General features: G+C 44.9%; 1 protein-coding gene across 4 annotated transcripts in view; it reads left to right on the top strand.

The window, feature by feature from the left end:
- The window catches only part of nfrkb (nuclear factor related to kappaB binding protein), a 118,216-nt gene that overhangs the window by 54,140 nt on the left and 42,828 nt on the right, over positions 1 to 21,248 (top strand). For all 4 annotated transcript variants that reach the window (XM_055660932.1, XM_055660935.1, XM_055660934.1 and 1 more), the window contains exons 15-18: positions 2,498 to 2,558; positions 4,372 to 4,546; positions 8,814 to 8,920; positions 19,760 to 19,883. In XM_055660932.1, the coding sequence (XP_055516907.1) occupies positions 2,498 to 2,558; positions 4,372 to 4,546; positions 8,814 to 8,920; positions 19,760 to 19,883 (467 nt within the window). The remainder of the gene's footprint in view (positions 1 to 2,497; positions 2,559 to 4,371; positions 4,547 to 8,813; positions 8,921 to 19,759; positions 19,884 to 21,248) is intronic.

Below are 21,248 nucleotides of genomic sequence, written 5' to 3'. Positions count from 1 at the left end.
TTCTTTTCGTCGGTATTCACCAAGGAGAAGGATATTGAATTATGTGAGGTAATGGAAACTAGTAGAGTAGCTATGGATACTATGAGTTTCAAAGTAAAAGAAGTACTGACACTTTTGAAAAATATAGAAGTGGATAAGTCTCCAGGTCCTGACAGGATATTCCCTAGGACATTGAGGGAAGTTAGTGTAGAAATAGCTGGGGCTATGACAGAAATATATCAAATGTCATTAGAAACGGGAATAGTCCCCGAGGATTGGCGTACTGCGCATGTTGTTCCATTGTTTAAAACGGGTTCTAAGAGTAAACCTAGCAATTATAGACCTGTTAGTTTGACTTCAGTGGTGGGCAAATTAATGGAAACGATACTTAGAGATAATATATATAAGCATCTGGATAAACAGGGTCTGATTAGGAACAGTCAGCATGGATTTGTGCCTGGAAGGTCATGTTTGACTAATCTCCTTGAATTTTTTGAAGAGGTTACTAGGGAAATTGACGAGGGTAAAGCAGTGGATGTTGTCTATATGGACTTTAGTAAGGCCTTTGACAAGGTTCCTCATGGAAGGTTGGTTAAGAAGGTTCAACTGTTGGGTATAAATGCAGGAGTAGCAAGATGGATTCAACAGTGGCTGAATGGGAGAAGCCAGAGGGTAATGGTGGATGGTTGTTTGTCGGGTTGGTGGTTGTCAGGTGACTAGTGGGGTGCCTCAGGGATCGGTGTTGGGTCCTTTGTTGTTTGTCATGTACATCAATGATTTGGATGAAGATGTGGTAAATTGGATTAGTAAGTATGCAGATGATACCAAGATGGGGGGTGTTGTGGATAATGAAGAGGATTTCCAAAGTCTACAGAGTGATTTAGGCCATTTGGAAGAATGGGCTGAAAGATGGCAGATGGAGTTTAATGCTGATAAATGTGAGGTGCTACACCTTGGCAGGACAAATCAAAATAGGACGTACATGGTAAATGGTAGGGAATTGAAGAATACAGTTGAACAGAGGGATCTGGGAATACCGTGCATAGTTCCTTGAAGGTGGAATCTCATATAGATAGGGTGGTAAAGAAAGCTTTTGGTATGCTAGCCTTTATAAATCAGAGCATTGAGTATAGAAGCTGGGATGTAATGTTAAAATTGTACAAGGCATTGGTGAGACCAAATCTGGAGTATGGTGTACAGGTTTGGTCGCCGAATGATAGGAAGGATGTCAACAAAATAGAGAGAGTACAGAGGAGATTTACTGGAATGTTGCCTGGGTTTCAACAACTAAGTTACAGAGAAAGGTTGAATAAGTTAGGTCTTTATTCTCTGGAGCGCAGAAGGTTAAGGGGGGACTTGATAGAGGTCTTTAAAATGATGTGAGGGATAGACAGAGTTGATGTGGATCAGCTTTTCCCTTTGAGAATAGGGAAGATTCAAACAAGAGGACATGACTTCAGAATTAAGGGACAGAAGTTTAGGGGTAACATGAGGGGGAACTTCTTTACTCAGAGAGTGGTAGCGGTGTGGAATGAGCTTCCAGTGGAAATGGTGGAGGCAGGTTCGTTGGTATCATTTAAAAATAAATTGGATAGGCATATGGATGAGAAGGGAATGGAGGGTTATGGTATGAGTGCAGGCAGGTGGGATTAAGGGAAAAAAAGTAGTTTGGCACGGACTTGTAGGGCCGAGATGGCCTGTTTCCGTGCTGTAATTGTTATATGGTTATAAAAGGGGACAAGTAATGGGAATTTGGGAAACAGCACATGGTGAAGCAGTGGCCATGGTTGGTATTGTCCAGCACTGTGGATGACCACAGTTTTACTGCAGTAGACCCATTTCCTCACACCATTGGATGAATATACTGGGCAGATTGTATCACCTGCATAATTGTCCAAACCAGCAGGCCAGGCCTTCCTTCAGCTGGGTTGCCATTCATCAGAGGTGGATTTTCAAAGCACCAGTGAGTCGAAAGTAGAGTGTTTTATTGTCTGATGTCCCAAACAGAACAATGAAATTCTTACTTGCTGCAGCACAACAGATATGTAAACTTAGTACTCTGTAAACAACACAATGTTCAATATCCATACACATAAAACAAGCAAGCATTAATAGTGTAAAAAGACAAAACCAATGCTGCCAAGTCTATGTAGTTCAGATTTTATTTGGAGGTGGTAGTGTTTAATAACCTGATGGCTGTAGGGAAGAAACTGTTCCTCAACCTGGATGTTCCCGTGTTCAGGCTCCAGCATTTTTTACCCGATGAGTGTGTGGTCAGGGTGGTGTAGGTCTCCGATGATGCTGTCTGCCTTTGAGGCAGCCACTCCTATAAATCCCTTCGATGGAGGGGTGGTCGGTACCCGTGAGGGACCAGGCAGTGTCCACAACTTTCACCTGTGTTTTGCCGTAATTGTGGGAGCAGAGGAGGGATGGTGTAGAGGCTCGTTATGTCTTGGGGCTCTGATCTGGTGAGCAAGGCAGTTTGGGTTAGTGACTGGTGCTGTTTGTTTAACCATAGGCGGACAGACTACGTTGTGAGACCCAGCACTGGAGATGAAAAGCGGGTCTTTCAGGAACAGGTGAGGAAACCTCTGTGCCATGGCCTGAGTGATGCCTCGTTATTCTACATTCCCATCTTTCCATAGTCTCAGAAACAAGATCGACAAAATGAATGTATGTCCCTATATGCTGTACTACTTACTCTGGTAACGTGCTACTTCCAGGGATTTATGTGCATGTACACAGGCCCTCGGCCTGGCTGCAAACCCTTCAGAACTGCCATTTTACTGACATTGTCACTCGTTCTCTGCCAAAGTGTTGCTCTTCTCACTTGTGTATGCTGCACATTCTCCCGTCTGCCCATTCTGACAGCCTCAACTTTACTTTTCCACCTATTCTCACTGTTTATCACACTGCCAAGCTTTGTGGAAATCTCTACATTTTACCCTGCAACTTTTGGAAATAATCCCAGCATTATGTGGCTAGGTTTACAATGCATTTAGACAGAGACAAAAAGGGAAAGCATAGACGGGTACAGTCCTAATGTTGGAAAAGTAAACTTGTAACAAAGGTCAGGATGGATGAGATGGGCCAAAGGCCCAGTTTCTGTGCTGGATGGCTCTGACCCTAGAATCACCACTTTCTGTTATTGACCACAGTACTCTGCTTTCTGTCTTTAAGCTAATTTACCATCAATGCAGTCATTGCCCTTTTAATTCCAATGACCTCCATGTAGCCTCAAGCCATTTTAAAAAAGGTTGTATGTAATATTTGCCATATTTCAGTTCTCTAGAGTCTCCCCTGCATCGTAACATGATTCTGAGCATGACACATCCTCTTGTAACCTCCCTCAGCTGCCTGCATGTTTCCCACCAGGATCAACCATTCTGCCACTTCCTCCCTCCCAGTGTGTGTTACAGCTCTACTGAGATTAACATGGAACAGTACAGCATAAGATCAGGCCCTTCAGCCCACAATGCCCATGCCGAACATGATGCCATGCTAGACTAATCTCTTCTGTTTACCCATGATCCATATCCCTCTGTTCCCTGCATGTCCATGTGCTTTTATAAAATCCTCTTAAATGCCTTATTGTTTCTGCCTCTTCTGCTTCTGCTTGCTTCTGCACAACTGCCAACAGCTGGACTATCTCGTGCAGGCTACGCTCGCATGGGCATTGGTTGCAAAAAGGTTATTTAGATGTTTATGTGAGCAAGTTTGGTGAGATGATACATGTCCAAGTTGTCGAGCTGTGACTTGAAGAGTGACAAGGCTGGTGCACATCTGGTGGTGTCAGGAAGGATGTTCCACTCTGGGATAGTCCATGGATATAGTGACTGTAGATAGTTATTTTTGTTTGCCCTAATTCTAGTATAAATAAAGTGACCTGACGACTGTCTTGTAGATTTCTGGGCATTGGGTATTGCCTCAACCACCACCCCACGCAGTATGTTCCAGGCACCCACCAAACTCCATTGCATCTACTTTAAACTGCCCCTTTTACCTTAAAGATATTCCCAAGCTATGATTGAATTCTATTTGCTCATTTAGGAGTAATGTGAACTGTCTGCATTGTCAATAACGTCTGCACCCATAAACAAAACGTGTCCTTTCAAAAGTAGTTTGGACAGATATATGGATAGGAAGGGTTGAGAGGGACATGGGCCAATGAGACTCACCCAGAATGCCAACTTGCTCAGCATGGATGAGTTGGGCAGCAGAGCCCATTTCAATACTACAGCTCCATGACTCCGATACGTCTGGTCATTGCAGCAGCGTTGGTCAGCCTTCAGAGAACCAACATCCCTTTGTTTCCTCTGTCTTGTGAACGCAGCGTGGGGATCTCGAGCTTCGTTCAGCCTGTGTCACTGACACCCTGTCTTTTCTCCACAGGAGCGCCAGCGATACAGCCAGCCCCACAAAGCCTTCACCTTCCGCATGCACGGTTTTGACTCTGTTGTAGGCCCGGTGAAAGGAGTGTTTGACAAGGATCCTTCGCTCAACAAGGCACGGGAGCACTCTCTGCTGCGGTCTGACCGGCCAGCCTATGTCACCATTCTGTCCTTGGGTGAGACTCTGACACTAGATTTCAAAACTGGAGACAAGGGAGGTCAGTTAGATTCATGTAAAATTGTGTGAGAAATCATCTTGCAATAACTATTCAAAATGATAGCTCCCAGGAGGAAATCAGGTGACTGCTGAGGAGATTGAAGAGGTGGCCAGAGCAGAAGCAAGACTGACGTTTTGATGAAAGGTTAACGTTGAATTTTTGTTGCTGGACTCTGCCACAGAAAGCAGTGGAGGCCAATTCACTGGATGAAAAGAGAGTTAGATAGTGCTCTAGGGGCTAGCGGAATTAAGGGGTATGGGGAGAAGGCAGGCACGGGTTGCTGATTGTGGATGATCAGCCATGATAACAATGAATGGCGGTGCTGGCTCGAAGGGCCAAATAGCCTCCCCCCTGCACCTATTTTCTATGTCTATGAATTTTGTCCAAGTAGAAACAAAAGTGTATGGAGGGAAACTTTAAAACAATTGCCAGAGTGAAAGGTCTAAGGTGAGGATAGTTAGCGTGGGAATAAGCCATTTTGACCACAGTCTGACTGGGCATGTATTTGATTCAGAGATTCCTATGTGGCAGTAGGATGTAGCAGGGAGTGGATGAAGGGACAGGAAAATGTCCTTGGAGGAAGCTGTAGCATACATAGCTGATAATGTTTGGAGATGAGGGGATTTCAGCATATCTGAATGAAAATTGATTGCTGCATGGTGGCCTTGATCACGTTATAGGAGTAGAATTAGGCCATGCGGCTCGTCGAGTCTACTCCGCCATTCAATCATGGCTAATCTCTGCCTCCTAGTCCCATATTCCTGCCTTCTCCCCATAACCCTTGACACCGTGATCAAGCAGTTGTCTATCTCTGCTTTTAAAATATCCACTGACTTGGCCTCCACAGCCCTCTGTGGCAATGAGTTCCACAGATTAACTACCCTCTGACTATAGAAGTTCCTCCTCACCTCCTTTCTAAAAGAGCGCCCTTTAATTCTGAACCTATGACCCCCCTAGCCCACCAGTGAAAACATCCTTTCCACATCCACTCAATGCCTTTCATTATTCTGTAATTTTACTTGAGGTCCCCCCTCAACGTTTTAAACTCCAGCGAGTAGAGGCCCAGTTCTGTCAAGTGCTCATCATATGTCTACCCATTAATTCCTGAAATCATTCTTCTAAACCTCCTCTGAAAGCAGAAGCTTTTGCAAACCAATTTCAACACGTTTTCACCCGGGAAGATGTGGAGCCTTCATCATTTCCAGTCCTACCGCCCAGCCCATATGCTGATATGTGCTAGTAAAATTGAGGTTGAAGGTGTCAAGAAGTTATTGCTCAACGTCAATACCACAAAAGCAATTGGACCAGATCAGATACAAAATCAAGCTCTCAAGATCGCAGCCGAAGAACTGGCGCCAGTTTTGCAGTTCATCTTCCAACAATCGCTTGACTCAGGTGATGTTCCGCTGGATTGGAGGAAGGCTAACATCACTCCTCTCTTTAAGAAAGGTTCAACCACCAACCCAGCGAATTATCGTCCTGTTTCATTTTACAAGTACTTGCTGCAAAATGCTGGAGCATTTAATTGATAGTAATCTGATGTGACACGTGAACAAACATGACATTCTTGCTGACAACCAACATGCATTTAGGAGGCATAGATCATGCGAGTCTCAGCTTATCCTGACGACAAATGACCTGGCCAAGCACCTTGATAGTAACGTCATCACGGATTTAGTTGTGCTGGACTTTTCTAAAGCATTTGATGTCATCCCACACCAGAGACTGCTTGGGAAGCTTGACTTCTATGGTATTCGTTCCAACACGAAACAATGGATTTCCAGTTTCCTGACAAAATGTCTTCAGCGTGTGTGAGAACGGAGGGCACCACAGAGCACAGTACTTCGCCCACACCTATTTTTGCTTTACATAAATGACATCCATGAAAAAGTCGCAAGTACGACCAGACTATTCGCTGATGATTGTTTGCTGTACCGTCCAATTAAATCAGCTGATGATGAAGATGCTCTCCAAAAGGATCTCAATACTATGGTTGAGTGGTCACAACAATGGGGCATGCAGTTCAACCCTTCCAAATGTGAAACCATGCGTGTCACCAGAAAGAGGAATCCAGGCAAAACATCTTACAATATACTTGGTGCCACCCTTGAAGAATCCAAACAAACTAAGTATCTTGGCATCAAATTGCAGAATGATCTGCGTTGGAATGGTCAGACTCATCATGCAACGGTGAAAGCAACAGATGTCCTAAACTTTCTGAGGCGCAACTTTCATCATTGTTCAACTTCTGTCAAGGAGAAGCTATACTTCACCCTCGTTAGACCTCATTTGGACTACGCAGTTGCAGCATGGGACACATACACAAATAAAAACATTTCTTCCATCAAACCTATGAGAGAGAAGCGAGTGTCGCCAAACTTCTGAATTCTTTGGGGTGGAACCCTCTCCAAGACAGACGTGAAGCTCACCGTTTGACCTGTTTTTACAAAATGTTAAATGGTCAGCTCGACATAGATTACAAGACCTACACCAAACCCAAACCAATTAGGAGCAGACGAGGGCATTCGATCCAATTTGTGATCCCAGCTACAAAGACAGATGTATACAGCAATTCGTTCTTCCCCCGCACAATTAAAGCATGGAATAATCTCCACCAAACTATAGTTACCCAACCTGATGCAACTAAATTTAAAGTAGCACTTTCTTCCCAATAACCCTTTCTGGCTTAAGCCCTCCCTTCACCACCTCCAGTTTAAATTCCATTTGGAATATTTTGGAGGACCAAGAAACCAAGAAACCAAGAACCAAGAACCCTCTTCAGAGCCAGCACATCCTTCCTCAGATATGAGGCCCAAATTTGCTCACAATCCTCCCAGGTGCGGCCTGACCAGCGCCTTATAGAGCCTCAGCATTACATCTCTGTTTTGGTATTCCAGTCTTGATATAAATGCTAGCATGGAATTTGCCTTCCTTACTACCGATTCGACTTGCAAATTAACTTTTTTGGAGTTCTCCTTTGTGCCTCCGATTTATGGATTCTCTCCATTTAGAAAATAATCTACGCCTTTATTCTTATTACCAAAATGCATGACTCCGCACTTTGCTACACTGAATTTCATCTGCCACTTCTCTGCCCACTCTCCTAACCTGCCCAAGTTCTTCTGCAGTCCTTGCTTCCTCTACGCTGAATGCGCCTCCACCTATCTTAGCATCATCTGCAAACTTGGCCACAAAGCCCTCAATCCCCTTATCCAAATCATAAATCAACAACGTGAAGGTAAAGCAGCCTCAGCACCGACACTTGTGGAACTCCACTAGTCACTGGCAGCCAACCTGAAAAAGTGCCTTTTATTGCATCTCTTTGCCTTCTGTCTTCCAGCCAACCCCCACTATCTATGCTAGTATCTTCCCTTTAATACCATGGACTCTCATCTCCCCTTTGACGTGTGGTACCTTATCGAAGGCCTTCTGAAAATCTAGGTAAACAACATCTATAGCCTCCCCTCTGTCTGTCCTGCTATTAACTTCATCAGAGAACTCCCATCAGCAAGTTAAAATTACCTACCATCCAGGATGGGATAGCAAATTAGGTACAAAATTGGCTTGGTGGTTGGAGGCAAAAGATGACAGTGGACTGGAGGTGTGTGATGGGCAGTGTGCGGCAGGGATCTCTGCAGGGTCCCCTGCTGTCTGTCATATTAATGACTAGGAAGAGAATGTAATGGGGATGCAATTAAACTAGGGATGGTGTAGATGGAAGAAGTTACAAAGAAATGTTGCCAGGACTGGAGAGTTTTTGTTAGGAGAGACGGGGTTAGCTGGGACTGAGCAAAGGAAGTTTAGTGGTGACTTTGGAGAGGCTCAAAATTATGAGGAGCTTGGCTGAAATAGATTTCTTTGCTGGGGTAGGGTAGTCAAAACCAAGAGAGCGCAGGCTTAACGTAAAAGGGAATCCGAGGCAAACTTTTCACACAGCTTGGGGAGATGGAATGGACTGCCAGAGGAAGTGGTAACGTTGGATACATATATAACAATTAACAAAAATATTTGGACGTACATGGATAGGAAAGGTTGAGAGCGATAGACCAGATGCAAGTAAATTGGATTAGTATAGATGGGCTTCTAGGTCCGTGTCAATGCTAAGGGCATCTCTCCGTGCCGTGATGCTCTGATTCTGTAAACCTACACAGACCCTGTCAGTGAAGACAAGATGTGTCTAACCTACACCCTCTGCATCACATCTGTGTACATTGCTGTCCCACAGTGCGAGATGCTGCCGCCCGTCTGCCAAACGGGGAAGGGACTCGCGCAGAGATTTGTGAACTGCTGAAGGACTCCCAGTTCCTGGCTCCTGAGGTCACCAATGCCCAGGTAAGGAGAAGCTGAAAGGCAGACTGTGCATGCTGTTTGAGGTCAGAAATGAGAGTATCACAGAGGCCAGGAGGAGAATTGTGGTGATGTGGAGTTAAACACGGTGAATGGAGGAGCTGTGAATCCACAGGGGGAGCGGGGAGGATGTGTAGCTTGCTGCACGTCCTTTAACTTGCGCGCTCGCTCTCGCTCTTGTTCTCGCTCTCTCTCTCTCTCCCTTTCTCCTCCCCCCCCCCCCCCTCACCCCCCTCCTGATCCGGCCCAACCATCCCCCGACCCCACCTCGGCAGGTCACCACTGACCACCAAACACTCAATTTTACTCTAATCCATTTTATTCTCACTACATTCCCATCAATCCCCCCCTTGATTGTACCACTCAGCTACACAGTGGGGCAATTTATGGCGGTCTAACTCGCTTGGTCAGTGGCCATGCAAAGTGCACACAGTGCAGGAGGTCGCGATTGAACCTGGGTCTCTGGAGCTGTGAGGCAGCGACTGCAGCAGTTGGTGCACCGTGTACCCTGTCCCAGCTTTCTCCCTTTACCCCAATGCTTCTGGCCTTCATATTAATATCCAATTGCTTCTGGATTATCCATTTATTTGGATGCAGGTACTTTCTGTGGTAGAGAATTCAGTTGAAGCTGATCATAGAACATTACAGCACAAGAACAGGCCCTTCGGCCCACAATGTCTGTGCCAAATATGATGCCAAGATAAATTACCTGCCTGCACATAATGCATTCCCCTCCATTCCCTGCATATCTACAGTGCATTGAGAAAGTATTCAGACCCCTTCACTTTTTCCACATTTTGTTACATTACATCCTTATTCTAAAATTGGTTACAGTCATTTTTTTAATCATCAATCTACACACAATACCTCATAATATACAAGCGAAAACAGGTGTTTAGTAATTATTGCAAAATAATTAAACATAAATCACTGAAATATCACATTTACGTAAGTATTCAGACCCTTTGCTGTGACTCTTAAAATTGAGCTTTGGTGCATCATGTTTCCATTGATTATCCTTGAGATGTTTCTGCAACTTGATAGTAGTCTACAAGTGGTAAATTAAATTGATTGTACATGATTTGGAAAAGCACACACCTGTCTATATAAGGTGCCACCGTTGACAGTGCATGTCAGAGCAAAAAACAAGCCATGAAGACGAAGGAATTATCTGTAGACCTCCGAGACAGGATTGTGTTGAGACACAGATCTGGGGAAAACATTTTTTGGAGCATTGCAGGTCCCGAAGAGCACAGTGGCCTCCGTCATTCTTAAATAGAACTTTGAAACCACCAGGACTCTTCATAGAGCCTGGCCAAACTGAGCAATCGGGGGAGAAGGGCCTTAGGATAGAGACTTACTAACATGTTCAGGGAGGTGACCAAGAACCCGATGGTCACTCTGACAGAGCTCCAGAGTTCCTCTGTGGAGATGGGAGAAACTTCCAGAAGGACAACTATATCTGCAGCACTCCACCAATCAGGCCTTTATTGTAGAGTGGCCAGACAGTAGCCACTCCTCAGTTAAAGGCACATGACAGTCTACTTGGAGTTTGCCAAAAGGCACCTAAACAAGATTCCCTGGCCTGATGAAACCAAGATTGAACTCTTTGGCCTGAATGCCAAGTGTCACGTCTGGAGGAAATCGCTCATCACCCAGCCAATACCATATCTACGGTGAAGCATTGTGGTGGCAGCATCATGCTGTAGGGATGTTTTTCAGCGGTAGGAACTGGGAGACCAGTCAGGATCGAGGTAAAGATGAACGGACCAAAGTATAGAGAGATCCTTGATGAAAACCTGCTCCAGAGCCTTCAGGACCTCGGACTGGGGCAGACGTTCACCTTCCAACAGGACAACGACCTAAAGCTCACGTCCAAGACAACGCAAGAGTGGCTTTGTGACAAGTCTGTGAATGTCCGTAAGTGGCCCGGCCAGAGCCCGGACTTGAACCCGATCGAACATCTCTGGAGGGATCTGAAAATAGCTGTGCATCGACACTCCCCATCCAACCTGACAGAACTTGAGAGGATCTGCAGAGAAGAGGATAAATTACCCAAATACAGGTGTGCCAAGCTTGTAGCGTGATACCCAAGAAGACTTGAGGTTGTAATCACTGCCAAAGGTGCCTCAATAAAGTACTGAGTAAAGGGTCTGACTACTTATGTAAATGTGATATTTCAGTTATTTATTTTTAATTATTTTGCAAAAATTTCTAAACACCTGTTTTCACTTTTTATTGTGGGCTATTGTGTGTAGATCGCTGATTTAAAAAAATGAATTTAATCCATTTTAGAATAAGGCTGTAACGTAACAAAATGTGGAAAAAGTGAAGGGGTCTGAATACTTTCTGAATGCACTGTATGTATTTATCCAAAAGCCTCTTATAAATCTCTATCATAACTACCTCCACCATCAGTGGCAGTGCTATCTCGGACCCACTAACCACTGTGTAAAAAAAACTTCCCCCTTTAAATGTTGCCCCTCTCCCCTTAAACCTCAGCGCTCAAGTATTTGATATTTCTATCCTGGAAGAAAGATTCTGATTATAAAATTTTACATCACTTTCCTGTTGATGAAGATTTAACTAATTTACTTTATTAAGAGAAGACTAATTGGATAGAAGTTGGTCAGATTATTTAGGCAAGTGAGTCCTGGGCCGTTTTCCATGTGGTTGGATGCCTGTGCTGTAGCTGTTCTGGAACAGATTGGCTCGAGGCCTGGCTTGTTGCGGAGAGGACATAGGCGATGTTTTGGGTCGAGACCCTTCTTCAGTCTGAAGAATTATCTCGACCCGAAACGTCGCCTATTTCTTCTCTCCATAGATGCTGCCTCACACACTTGAGTTCCTCCAGTATTTTTGTCTAACTTCCATCAATGCTATCAATGGCCAATACCTCTGTTGCAGGTAGATTGGCGATGGTAAGAGAGGCAGGTTTAACCTTTACGCTGGTTCTGTCTGCTTGTCACAGAGCCGGTCCGGGCAGCTGTGTCTTTCACACCTAGGTCAGTATACAAACCACCCCTGGTCATGGATATTGAATTCCCCACCCTGAGCACATTCTGTTCAACATGGAGGAGCACTCATTCATCAGCAGAATGATGAGAGTGAACGGAAATCAGAAGTGCTTTCCCTGCCCATGTTTGACCAGGGGTCTTGTATCAATGTTGACGAGTGCTGCCTGTTCACAGCTTGCGAGCTCCTCTACTGGCTCTGTTCTTCCAGAGAAACCGGGCATATGGAGGTATTGTGAGGTTGTAAGCTGGCATGTGGTGTGTTGTTTGTGAATACCACAGTGCCAAGCTGGAAAATCTGTGGACCGCTAGCTCTCCCAATTTACACACCAAACTCAGATATTTGCAAGGAGGACTTTGCTATGTGTGAGGCAGGTGCCATTGAGTGACACTGGGTGGTGGGTCAGTTGTATTCCCTTGTTGCTGAGTGACGTGCTACATAGAAACATAGAAACATAGAAAGTAGGTGCGAGAGCAGACCACCAGGTCCATCGAGCCCGCACCGCCATTCGCTCATGGCTGAACACTAAACAGACACACTTACCCACAAACAGTAGACACAAGACACAGAACACAAGACACTACCCTCCCCTTTATACCGCTATCACCCCTCTCCACCCCAAGAACCTCGTGATCTCCTGGGGGAGGCAAAAAAAACGGATAAAAACCCAGGTCCAATTCGGGAAAAAAATCTGGGAAATTCCTCTCCGACCCCAATCTAGGCGATCGACACTTGTCCAGGAGATCACTCAGGTCTTACTATACTAACCATACCTAGGTCCATATCCCTGCCCTCTCCCCGTAGCCCCTTATCCCCTTGGCAGCTAAAAAAACATCTATTTTAGTCTTAAATATATTTAAAGTTTCTGCTTCCACTGCTCCCTGGGGCAGTGAATTCCATAAATTAACCACCCTCTGGGTGAAGAAGTTCTTCCTCATCTCAGTTTTAAAAGAGCCCCCCCTTATTCTGCAACTATGTCCCCTAGTTCTAGTTTCCCCGATCATTGGGAACATCCTCGGTGCATCCACCCGATCAAGGCCCCTCACGATCTTATATGTTTCAATGAGATCGCCTCTCATTCTTCTAAACTCCAAAGAGTAGAGTTCCAGCCTACTTAACCTTTCCTCATATGTCAATCCCCTCATTGCAGGAATTAATCTTGTAAACCTTCGCTGCACTGCCTCCAGGGCTAGTACATCCTTTCTTAAGTATGGACCCCAGAACTGTACACAGTATTCCAAATGTGGTCTCACTAATACTGTGTACAGCTGCAGCAAGACCTCCGTGTTTTTATACTCAATCCCCCTTGCAATAAAGGCCAAAACTCCATTGGCCTTCCTGATTGCTTGCTGCACCTGCATACTAACTTTCAGTGATTCATGTACTAATACCCATAGATCCCTTTGCGTTGCATTACAACGCAGCTCCTCCTCATTTAGAAAATAACTAGCCCTATCATTTTTTTCCCAAAGTGAATGACTTCACATTTACTAGTATTAAATTTCATCTGCCAAGTTGTTGCCCACTCACCTAGCTTATCTATATCCTTTTGCAGACTCTTCCTATCCTCCTCATCCCCTACTTTTCCTCCCATTTTTGTATCGTCCGCAAATTTTGATATATTACACTTGGTTCCCTCCTCCAAATCATTTATATAAATTGTGAACAACTGGGGTCCCAGCACCGACCCTTGCGGAACCCCGCTAGTTACCGGTTGCCATCCCGAGTATGAACCATTTATCCCCACTCTCTGCTTCCTATTTGTTAGCCAATCCTCTACCCATGCTAATATATTACCCACAATCCCATAATTTTTTATTTTTAGCAATAGTCTCTTATGTGGCACCTTGTCAAAAGCCTTTTGGAAGTCCAAGTATACCACATCCACCGGTTCCCCTTTATCCACCCGGGTTGTTACTTCCTCAAAGAATTCGAGCAGATTCGTTAAACAGGACTTCCCCTTCACAAAACCATGCTGGTTCTGTCCGATGAAGTCATGTTTATCCAAGTGCCCCGTTAGTGTTTCTTTAATAATTGTCTCTAACATTTTACCCACCACCGATGTTAGACTAACCGGTCTATAGTTTCCCGCCTTCTGTTTACTTCCTTTTTTAAATATAGGTGTTACATTGGCCATTTTCCAATCCACTGGGACCGTTCCTGCCTCCAGGGAGTTTTGGAAAATTATCACCAATGCATCCACAATCCCCACCGCTATCTCCCTCAAGACCCTTGGATGTAATCCATCAGGCCCAGGGGATTTATCCTCCTTCAGTCTCATTAATTTCCCTAATACCACCTCCTTGGTAATCTTAATAGTATTTAGCTCCTCCATTCCTACCGCCCCCTGTTTATCCAGCGTTGGAATATTTTTTGTGTCTTCTATGGTGAAGACTGATACAAAATACTCGTTTAATGCCTTTGCCATTTCCATGTTCCCCACCAACAACTCTCCAGTCTCACCCTCCAATGGACCAACGTTCACCTTAGCCACCCTTTTTCTTTTTATATAGCTATAAAAACTCTTACTATTAGTTTTTTATGTTGTTCGCTAAATTCCTTTCATAGTCTATTTTCCCCGTCTTAATTAATCTCTTAGTTATTTTTTGCTGACCTTTAAATGCTTCCCAATCCTCTACCCTCCCACTATCTCTGGCTACCTTATATGCCCTTGCCTTCAGCCGAATACTATCCTTTATAGTTTTACTGAGCCATGGCTGACTGTTCTTACCCTTACCCCTTTTTTTCTTCATAGGAATAAATTTTTCTTGAAGGTTATACAGTATACCCTTAAACGTACACCACTGCTCATGTACCGTCTTATTCTTGAGTCTGCTATCCCAGTCAACTTTGATCAGCTCAGTCCTCATACCTTCATAATCCCCCTTATTTAGACTAAGCACCCTAGCCTGAGTTTCAACCTGCTCCCCTTTTATTTGAATATGGAATTCGACCATATTGTGGTCACTTGTTCCCAACGAGTCCCTAACTATGACATTTTTAATTAATCCTGCTTCATTACACAGGACCAGATCCAAGATTGCCTCCCCCCTTGTCGGTTCTGTGACATACTGTTCTAGGAACCCGTCTCTAATACATTCTATAAACTCTTCCTCTAGTCTACCCTGCCCAGTTTGGTTTGCCCAATTAATATGAAAATTGAAGTCCCCCATGATTACAGCAGTTCCCTTTTTACATGCGTCAACTATTTGCAGATTTATGTTCTGACTAACAGCGTCACAGCTATTTGGAGGTCTATAAATTACACCCACTAGTGTTTTTTTCCCCTTATTATTCTCTATCTGTACCCAAGCTGTTTCACTATCCTGATCCTTCAACGCAATATCCTTCCTCTCTATTGCCGTTATTCCCTCCCTTATTAAAAGGGCCACCCCTCCTCCCTTTCTTTCCTGTCTATCTTTCCTAATTGTCGAGTACCCCTCTATATTTAACTCCCAGTCCTGATCCCCTTGCAGCCATGTCTCCGTAATGGCCACGATATCATAACTATATATACTTAATTGCACCGTTAATTCATTTATCTTATTACGAATACTCCGTGCATTTAGATAAAGCACTTTCAGATGATTTTTACTACCCTTCCTTTCCGTTTTTGCCCCTTTTACATCTAAAGCTTTATCTTCACACATTCTGTCTCCTGTCACATTTTGACTTTCCGCTTCCCCACTGATACCCTGCTCTATTTCCTCTACCCCTGCCGTTATTACCCCCTTGATACCTCCCCCCCGCTACTTAGTTTAAAGACCTCTCTACTGCCCTAGTTATATGATTTGCCAGGACCCCAGTCCCAGCACCGTTCAGGTGAAGTCCGTCCTTACAGAACAGATCCCCCCTGTCCCAGTACTGGTGCCAGTGGCCCAAGAAACCAAACCCATTATTCCCACACCAGTCTTTGAGCCACGCATTTAGCTTTTTAATTTTACGTACCCTCGCCGATTTGGCCCGTGGCTCAGGTAGCAATCCGGAGATCAGTACCCTCGAGGTTCTGCTTTTTAATTTATTCCCTAACTGCTCAAACTCCTTCAGCAGATCCTCCTTCCTCGTCCTTCCTATGTCATTGGTCCCCACATGGACCACGACCACTGGATCCTCCCCCTCCCTCTGCAAATTTCTCTCCAGTATCGCAGAGATATCCTTAACCCTAGCACCGGGTAGGCAACACAGCCTTCGGGACATGTTCTGCTGGCCGCAGAGAACCTTATCTACCCCCCGAATAATACTATCGCCTATCACTACGGCATTTCTTCTAACTCCCCCCTCTTGAATGGCCTCCTGATCCACGGTGCTGCAGCCAGGTTGCTCATCCCTCCCACAGCCCCTGATCCCGTCCTTACATTGAGTAAGAGCCTCGGTCATGCTCGTCAGGGGCAAGGGCTGTGGCTCCTGCCGCATCTCCTCCTGGTTCCCCCTACCTGCCTCGCTTATGGCCACACCTTCCTTTCCTTGCTCACTGCCTACTGAATTAGTTAAACTGGTCGGTGTGACCATCCCCTGGCACAAAACATCCAGGTAATACTCCCCCTCCCTGATGTACCGCAGCGTATGAAGTTGGGTCTCCAGCTCATCAATGCGGAGCTGGAGTTCCTCTAGCCTCAAACACTTACTGCAGCTGTAGGGATCTTCTACATCAATGGTGTCGACAAATTCCCACATCTCGCAGTATTGGCACATCTCCTGACCGCCCATCTTATATAAGTAATTAACTGGTCCTATTTAAGAATCCCCTACTGTATTGATACACCCCTTATTTATATAATCCTACCTCCTATAAATGGGAAAGTACTCACCCCAGCCGTAAATTACCTACTGGTTTGGCTGTCTAGTGGTAATTCCGTCCGCTCTTCCTGTCTGGTCCACTGCTCCCTTGCAGTGCGTGGCAAACCTCTTTGCCTCTCCCAGAATCCTTAGCCTCTCAAGCGTATTGCGTGGTCTCCTCTCCGAAGACTCTCGAGCCAAAGACTCACACTTTCCTCACAGGGCACTTCCCTCACTAGGCCGCTCACTCACTGCCGCTCGCGAAGAGCTGTCCTGCTTAAATTGACTGATAAATTGCCTATTTACCAATTTACACAGCCAATTCCTCAGTTTTCAACTGGTTTCACCCCTCTCCTCACACTTGGGCTAGAGCCAATCAGTGGTATCTCTAGCTAATCTCTAGCTAATCTAGTTCAGCCACATCACTGAGTATCAACAGTTGCAAACAAACCAGCTTCGTTCCAGGAAAAGCACAAATGAATCAGAAATTTGCACAATCTTTACTGAAGACATTTTTGATTAACTGAAACTAAATTCCATATCTGCCATTGAACTTGGGTCTGTAGGTTGTAAATCCATTCCTCTAGATCATAGTAAACCAATGTGCCAGCCGAAAATGGGGGAATCATGGCAGTGAGGAGGTGGGGGAGTTTGTGCCTCTGTAGATGAGGATAGAGGGAGTTCTGGGGAATGAAACAAACTACAGCTGGCTTTGAAAGGGCCAGATAGGTTGCATCCCAGAGTACTTAAGGAAGTAGCTCCAGAAATAGTGGATGCATTAGTAATAATCTTTCAAAACTCTTTAGATTCTGGAGTAGTTCCTGAAGATTGGCGGGTACCAAACGTAACCCCACTTTTTAAGAAGGGAGGGAGAGAGAAAATGGGGAATTACAGACCAGTTAGTCTAACATCGGTAGTGGGGAAACTGCTAGAGTCAGTTATTAAAGATGGGATAGCAGCACATTTGGAAAGTGGTGAAATCATTGGACAAAGTCAGCATGGATTTACGAAAGGTAAATCATGTCTGACGAATCTTATAGAATTTTTCGAGGATGTAACTAGTAGCGTGGATAGGGGAGAACCAGTGGATGTGGTGTATCTGGACTTCCAGAAGGCTTTCGACAAGGTCCCACATAAGAAATTAGTATACAAACTTAAAGCACAAGGCATTGGGGGTTCAGTATTGATGTGGATAGAGAACTGGCAGGCAAACAGGAAGCAAAGAGTAGGAGTAAACGGGTCCTTTTCACAATGGCAGGCAGTGACTAGTGGGGTACCGCAAGGCTCAGTACTGGGACCCCAGCTATTTACAATATATATTAATGATCTGGATGAGGGAATTGAAGGCAATATCTCCAAGTTTGCGGATGACACTAAGCTGGGGGGCAGTGTTAGCTGTGAGGAGGATGCTAGGAGACTGCAGGGTGACTTGGATAAGCTGGGTGAGTGGGCAAATGTTTGGCAGATGCAGTATAATGTGGATAAATGTGAGGTTATCCATTTTGGTGGCAAAAACAGGAAAGCAGACTATTATCTAAATGGTGGCCGATTGGGAAAGGGGGAGATGCAGCGAGACCTGGGTGTCATGGTACACCAGTCATTGAAGGTAGGCATGCAGGTGCAGCAGGCAGTAAAGAAAGCGAATGGTATGTTAGCTTTCATTGCAAAAGGATTTGAGTATAGGAGCAGAGAGGTTCTACTGCAGTTGTACAGGGTCTTGGTGAGACCACACCTGGAGTATTGCGTACAGTTTTGGTCTCCAAATCTGAGGAAGGACATTATTGCCATAGAGGGAGTGCAGAGACGGTTCACCAGACTAATTCCCGGGATGTCAAGACTGTCTTATGAAGAAAGACTGGATAGACTTGGTTTATACTCTCTAGAATTTAGAAGATTGAGAGGGGATCTTATAGAAACTTACAAAATTCTTAAGGGGTTGGACAGGCTAGATGCAGGAAGATTGTTCCCGATGTTAGGGAAGTCCAGGACAAGGGGTCACAGCTTAAGGATGAAGGGGAAATCCTTTAAAACCGAGATGAGAAGAACTTTTTTCATGCAGAGAGTGGTGAATCTCTGGAACTCTCTGCCACAGAGGGTAGTTGAGGCCAGTTCATTGGCTATATTTAAGAGGGAGTTAGATGTGGCCCTTGTGGCTAAGGGGATCAGGGGGTATGGAGAGAAGGCAGGTACGGGATACTGAGTTGGATGATCAGCCATGATCATATTGAATGGCGGTGCAGGCTCGAAGGGCCGAATGGCCTACTCCTGCACCTAATTTCTATGTTTCTATGTTTCTATGAAATGCTTGGGTCTTTAGGCAGGTCCACTTGGCTTCTGACATACATAATACGCACAGTTGGGAACTCATCCTTGAAACTCTAACTCCCTCCACCTAACAGATGATAAGCGTTTGATGGCACTGGACCTGCACTCGCTGGATTTTGGAAAGATGAGGGAGGACCTCATTGAAACTTACTGAATAGTGACAGGCCTGGATAGAGTGGATGTGGAGGGGATGCCTCCACTAGTGGGAGAGCCTAGGACCAGAAGCCACAGCCTCGGAATAAAAGGAGATGATGAGGAATTTATTTAGTCAGAGCATAGGTGGAGGCAGGTTCTCTGGATGCTTTCAAGAGAGAGCTAGATAGGGCTCATAAAATTTGCGGAGTCAGGGGATATGGGGAGAAGGCAGGAACGGGGTACTGAGTGGGGATGATCAGCCATGATCACATTGAATGGTGGTGCTGGCTCGAAGGGCCGAATGGCCTACTTCTGCACCTATTGTTTATTGTCCATAGTGAATCCGCGGTGAATTAATTGCCACAGAAGTCTGTGAAGGCCTTCAATGGATATTTTTAAGGTGGAGATTGATAGATTCTTGATTAGCACGGGTGTTGGAGATTATGGGGAGAAAGCAGGAGAATGGAGTTGAGAGGAAAAGATCGATCAGCCATGATTGAATGGCGAAGTAGACTTGATGGGCCGACTGGTCTAATTCTGCTCCTATCACATGAACTGGCATTTGTTTTGCAGATTAACACGGTTGTGAGTGGAGCTCTGGACAGACTGCATTATGAGAAAGATCCATGTGTGAAGTACGACATTGGGCGCAAGTTGTGGATTTATCTGCACCGGAACCGGAGTGAGGAGGAGTTTGGTGAGACTACTGAGACTATACTGATGATGATGGCTTTACCTCTGCAGAACAGATTTCACTTTGCCATGTTCAAACTTAGTTTCCCAGGAATACTGAATGATGCAAAGGATCTGATGTGCTTCACCTTCTGGAGAAAGAGGCTTATACCTGGCACAGCACTGGTGAACCTGTAGTCAAATACTGAATCTTTAGCAAACATTTCTTCTAGCCTCTGGTAAAAGGTGTGTTCCGTGGATGAGTGCCTCTGGAGAAAACTCTGAACGGAAAGATGTCCCTTTTCAAAATAAGCTTTCAAGTTGTCAGCCTTCTCTGTGGTTATTGTGGACCTGGGCATCAGAAGCAGAAGCATGCGTAGATCCTTGGGCTCTGGAGCCTGTTCCATCAATCAATTTCAGGCTGACCATCTTATGTCCAATTGCCGTGGGGTCTAAACATTTGTTGCCCCAGCTAGTGATCCAGTAACCTATTTTTAGACATTTCTTCTCATCTCAGTCCCAAATAACTCCCTTCACCCTGGAACAGTGAGGGGACAGTTTAAGACTATACAATTGAAATAAGGTCTATCTACAATGTAATTCCCTCTCTGAACCTTGTCATTGTCATGTATATCCTCTCTCATTCTTCAAAACTCCAGACGAGAAGCCTCTTCATTCTTTCCTCAGTCCACTATCAATCTATTTAACCTGCCTTGTACTCCATCAAGTGTATCCTTACACAGATAAAGAGATTACAACTGGAGAGGTGCTACAGATGCAGACTCACTAAACCTTCTCTGTGGTCTCTATTGGTGTGCTGCAATGGCAACTCAAATTTCACTACACCAATTGGTGTATGTGACAATAAATGTCCTTTGTCCTTTGTCCTTCTACAAAATATTAGCAAGACTTTGTCATTCTTCTCCTCAATCCCTTTGTGATAGAGACCTTTCTACCCGTTATTATCCTAAATGTTTCTTATCTCTGCAAATGTTTTTCCCACCCACCCTCTGAGCTCTGTCTACCAGTGTTTACATACCTCACCATTGTTTTCCATTCATGCCAAAACTAGTAACTTTACATTTCCCAACAATGTGCTCCATCTGCTGCTGCAATGTATTTCCCAGCAATGTCCTGAGAGCTGCCATGAGGCTGACTGCTCTGCAGTGTCTGTTCCAGCAACTTGGACACATACATGGATAGGGCAGTTTTAGAGGGATATAATATTGGCCACACGGGCAAATGGGACAAGCTTAGATGGAGCATCTTGGTCGGTGGGGGCGAGTTAGATCATTGGGCCTGTTTCAATACTGTATGACGCGATGACTAATTCCCGAGAGCTGCCGTTGGGGTGTCTGGTCTGCAAGTCCCATTTTCTTTTCCATTCTCA

The sequence above is a fragment of the Leucoraja erinacea genome, chromosome 32 (assembly GCF_028641065.1).
Source record: "Leucoraja erinacea ecotype New England chromosome 32, Leri_hhj_1, whole genome shotgun sequence".
NCBI classification, from domain to species: Eukaryota; Metazoa; Chordata; class Chondrichthyes; order Rajiformes; family Rajidae; genus Leucoraja; species Leucoraja erinaceus.
This window is presented reverse-complemented; position numbering and strand designations above follow the sequence as displayed.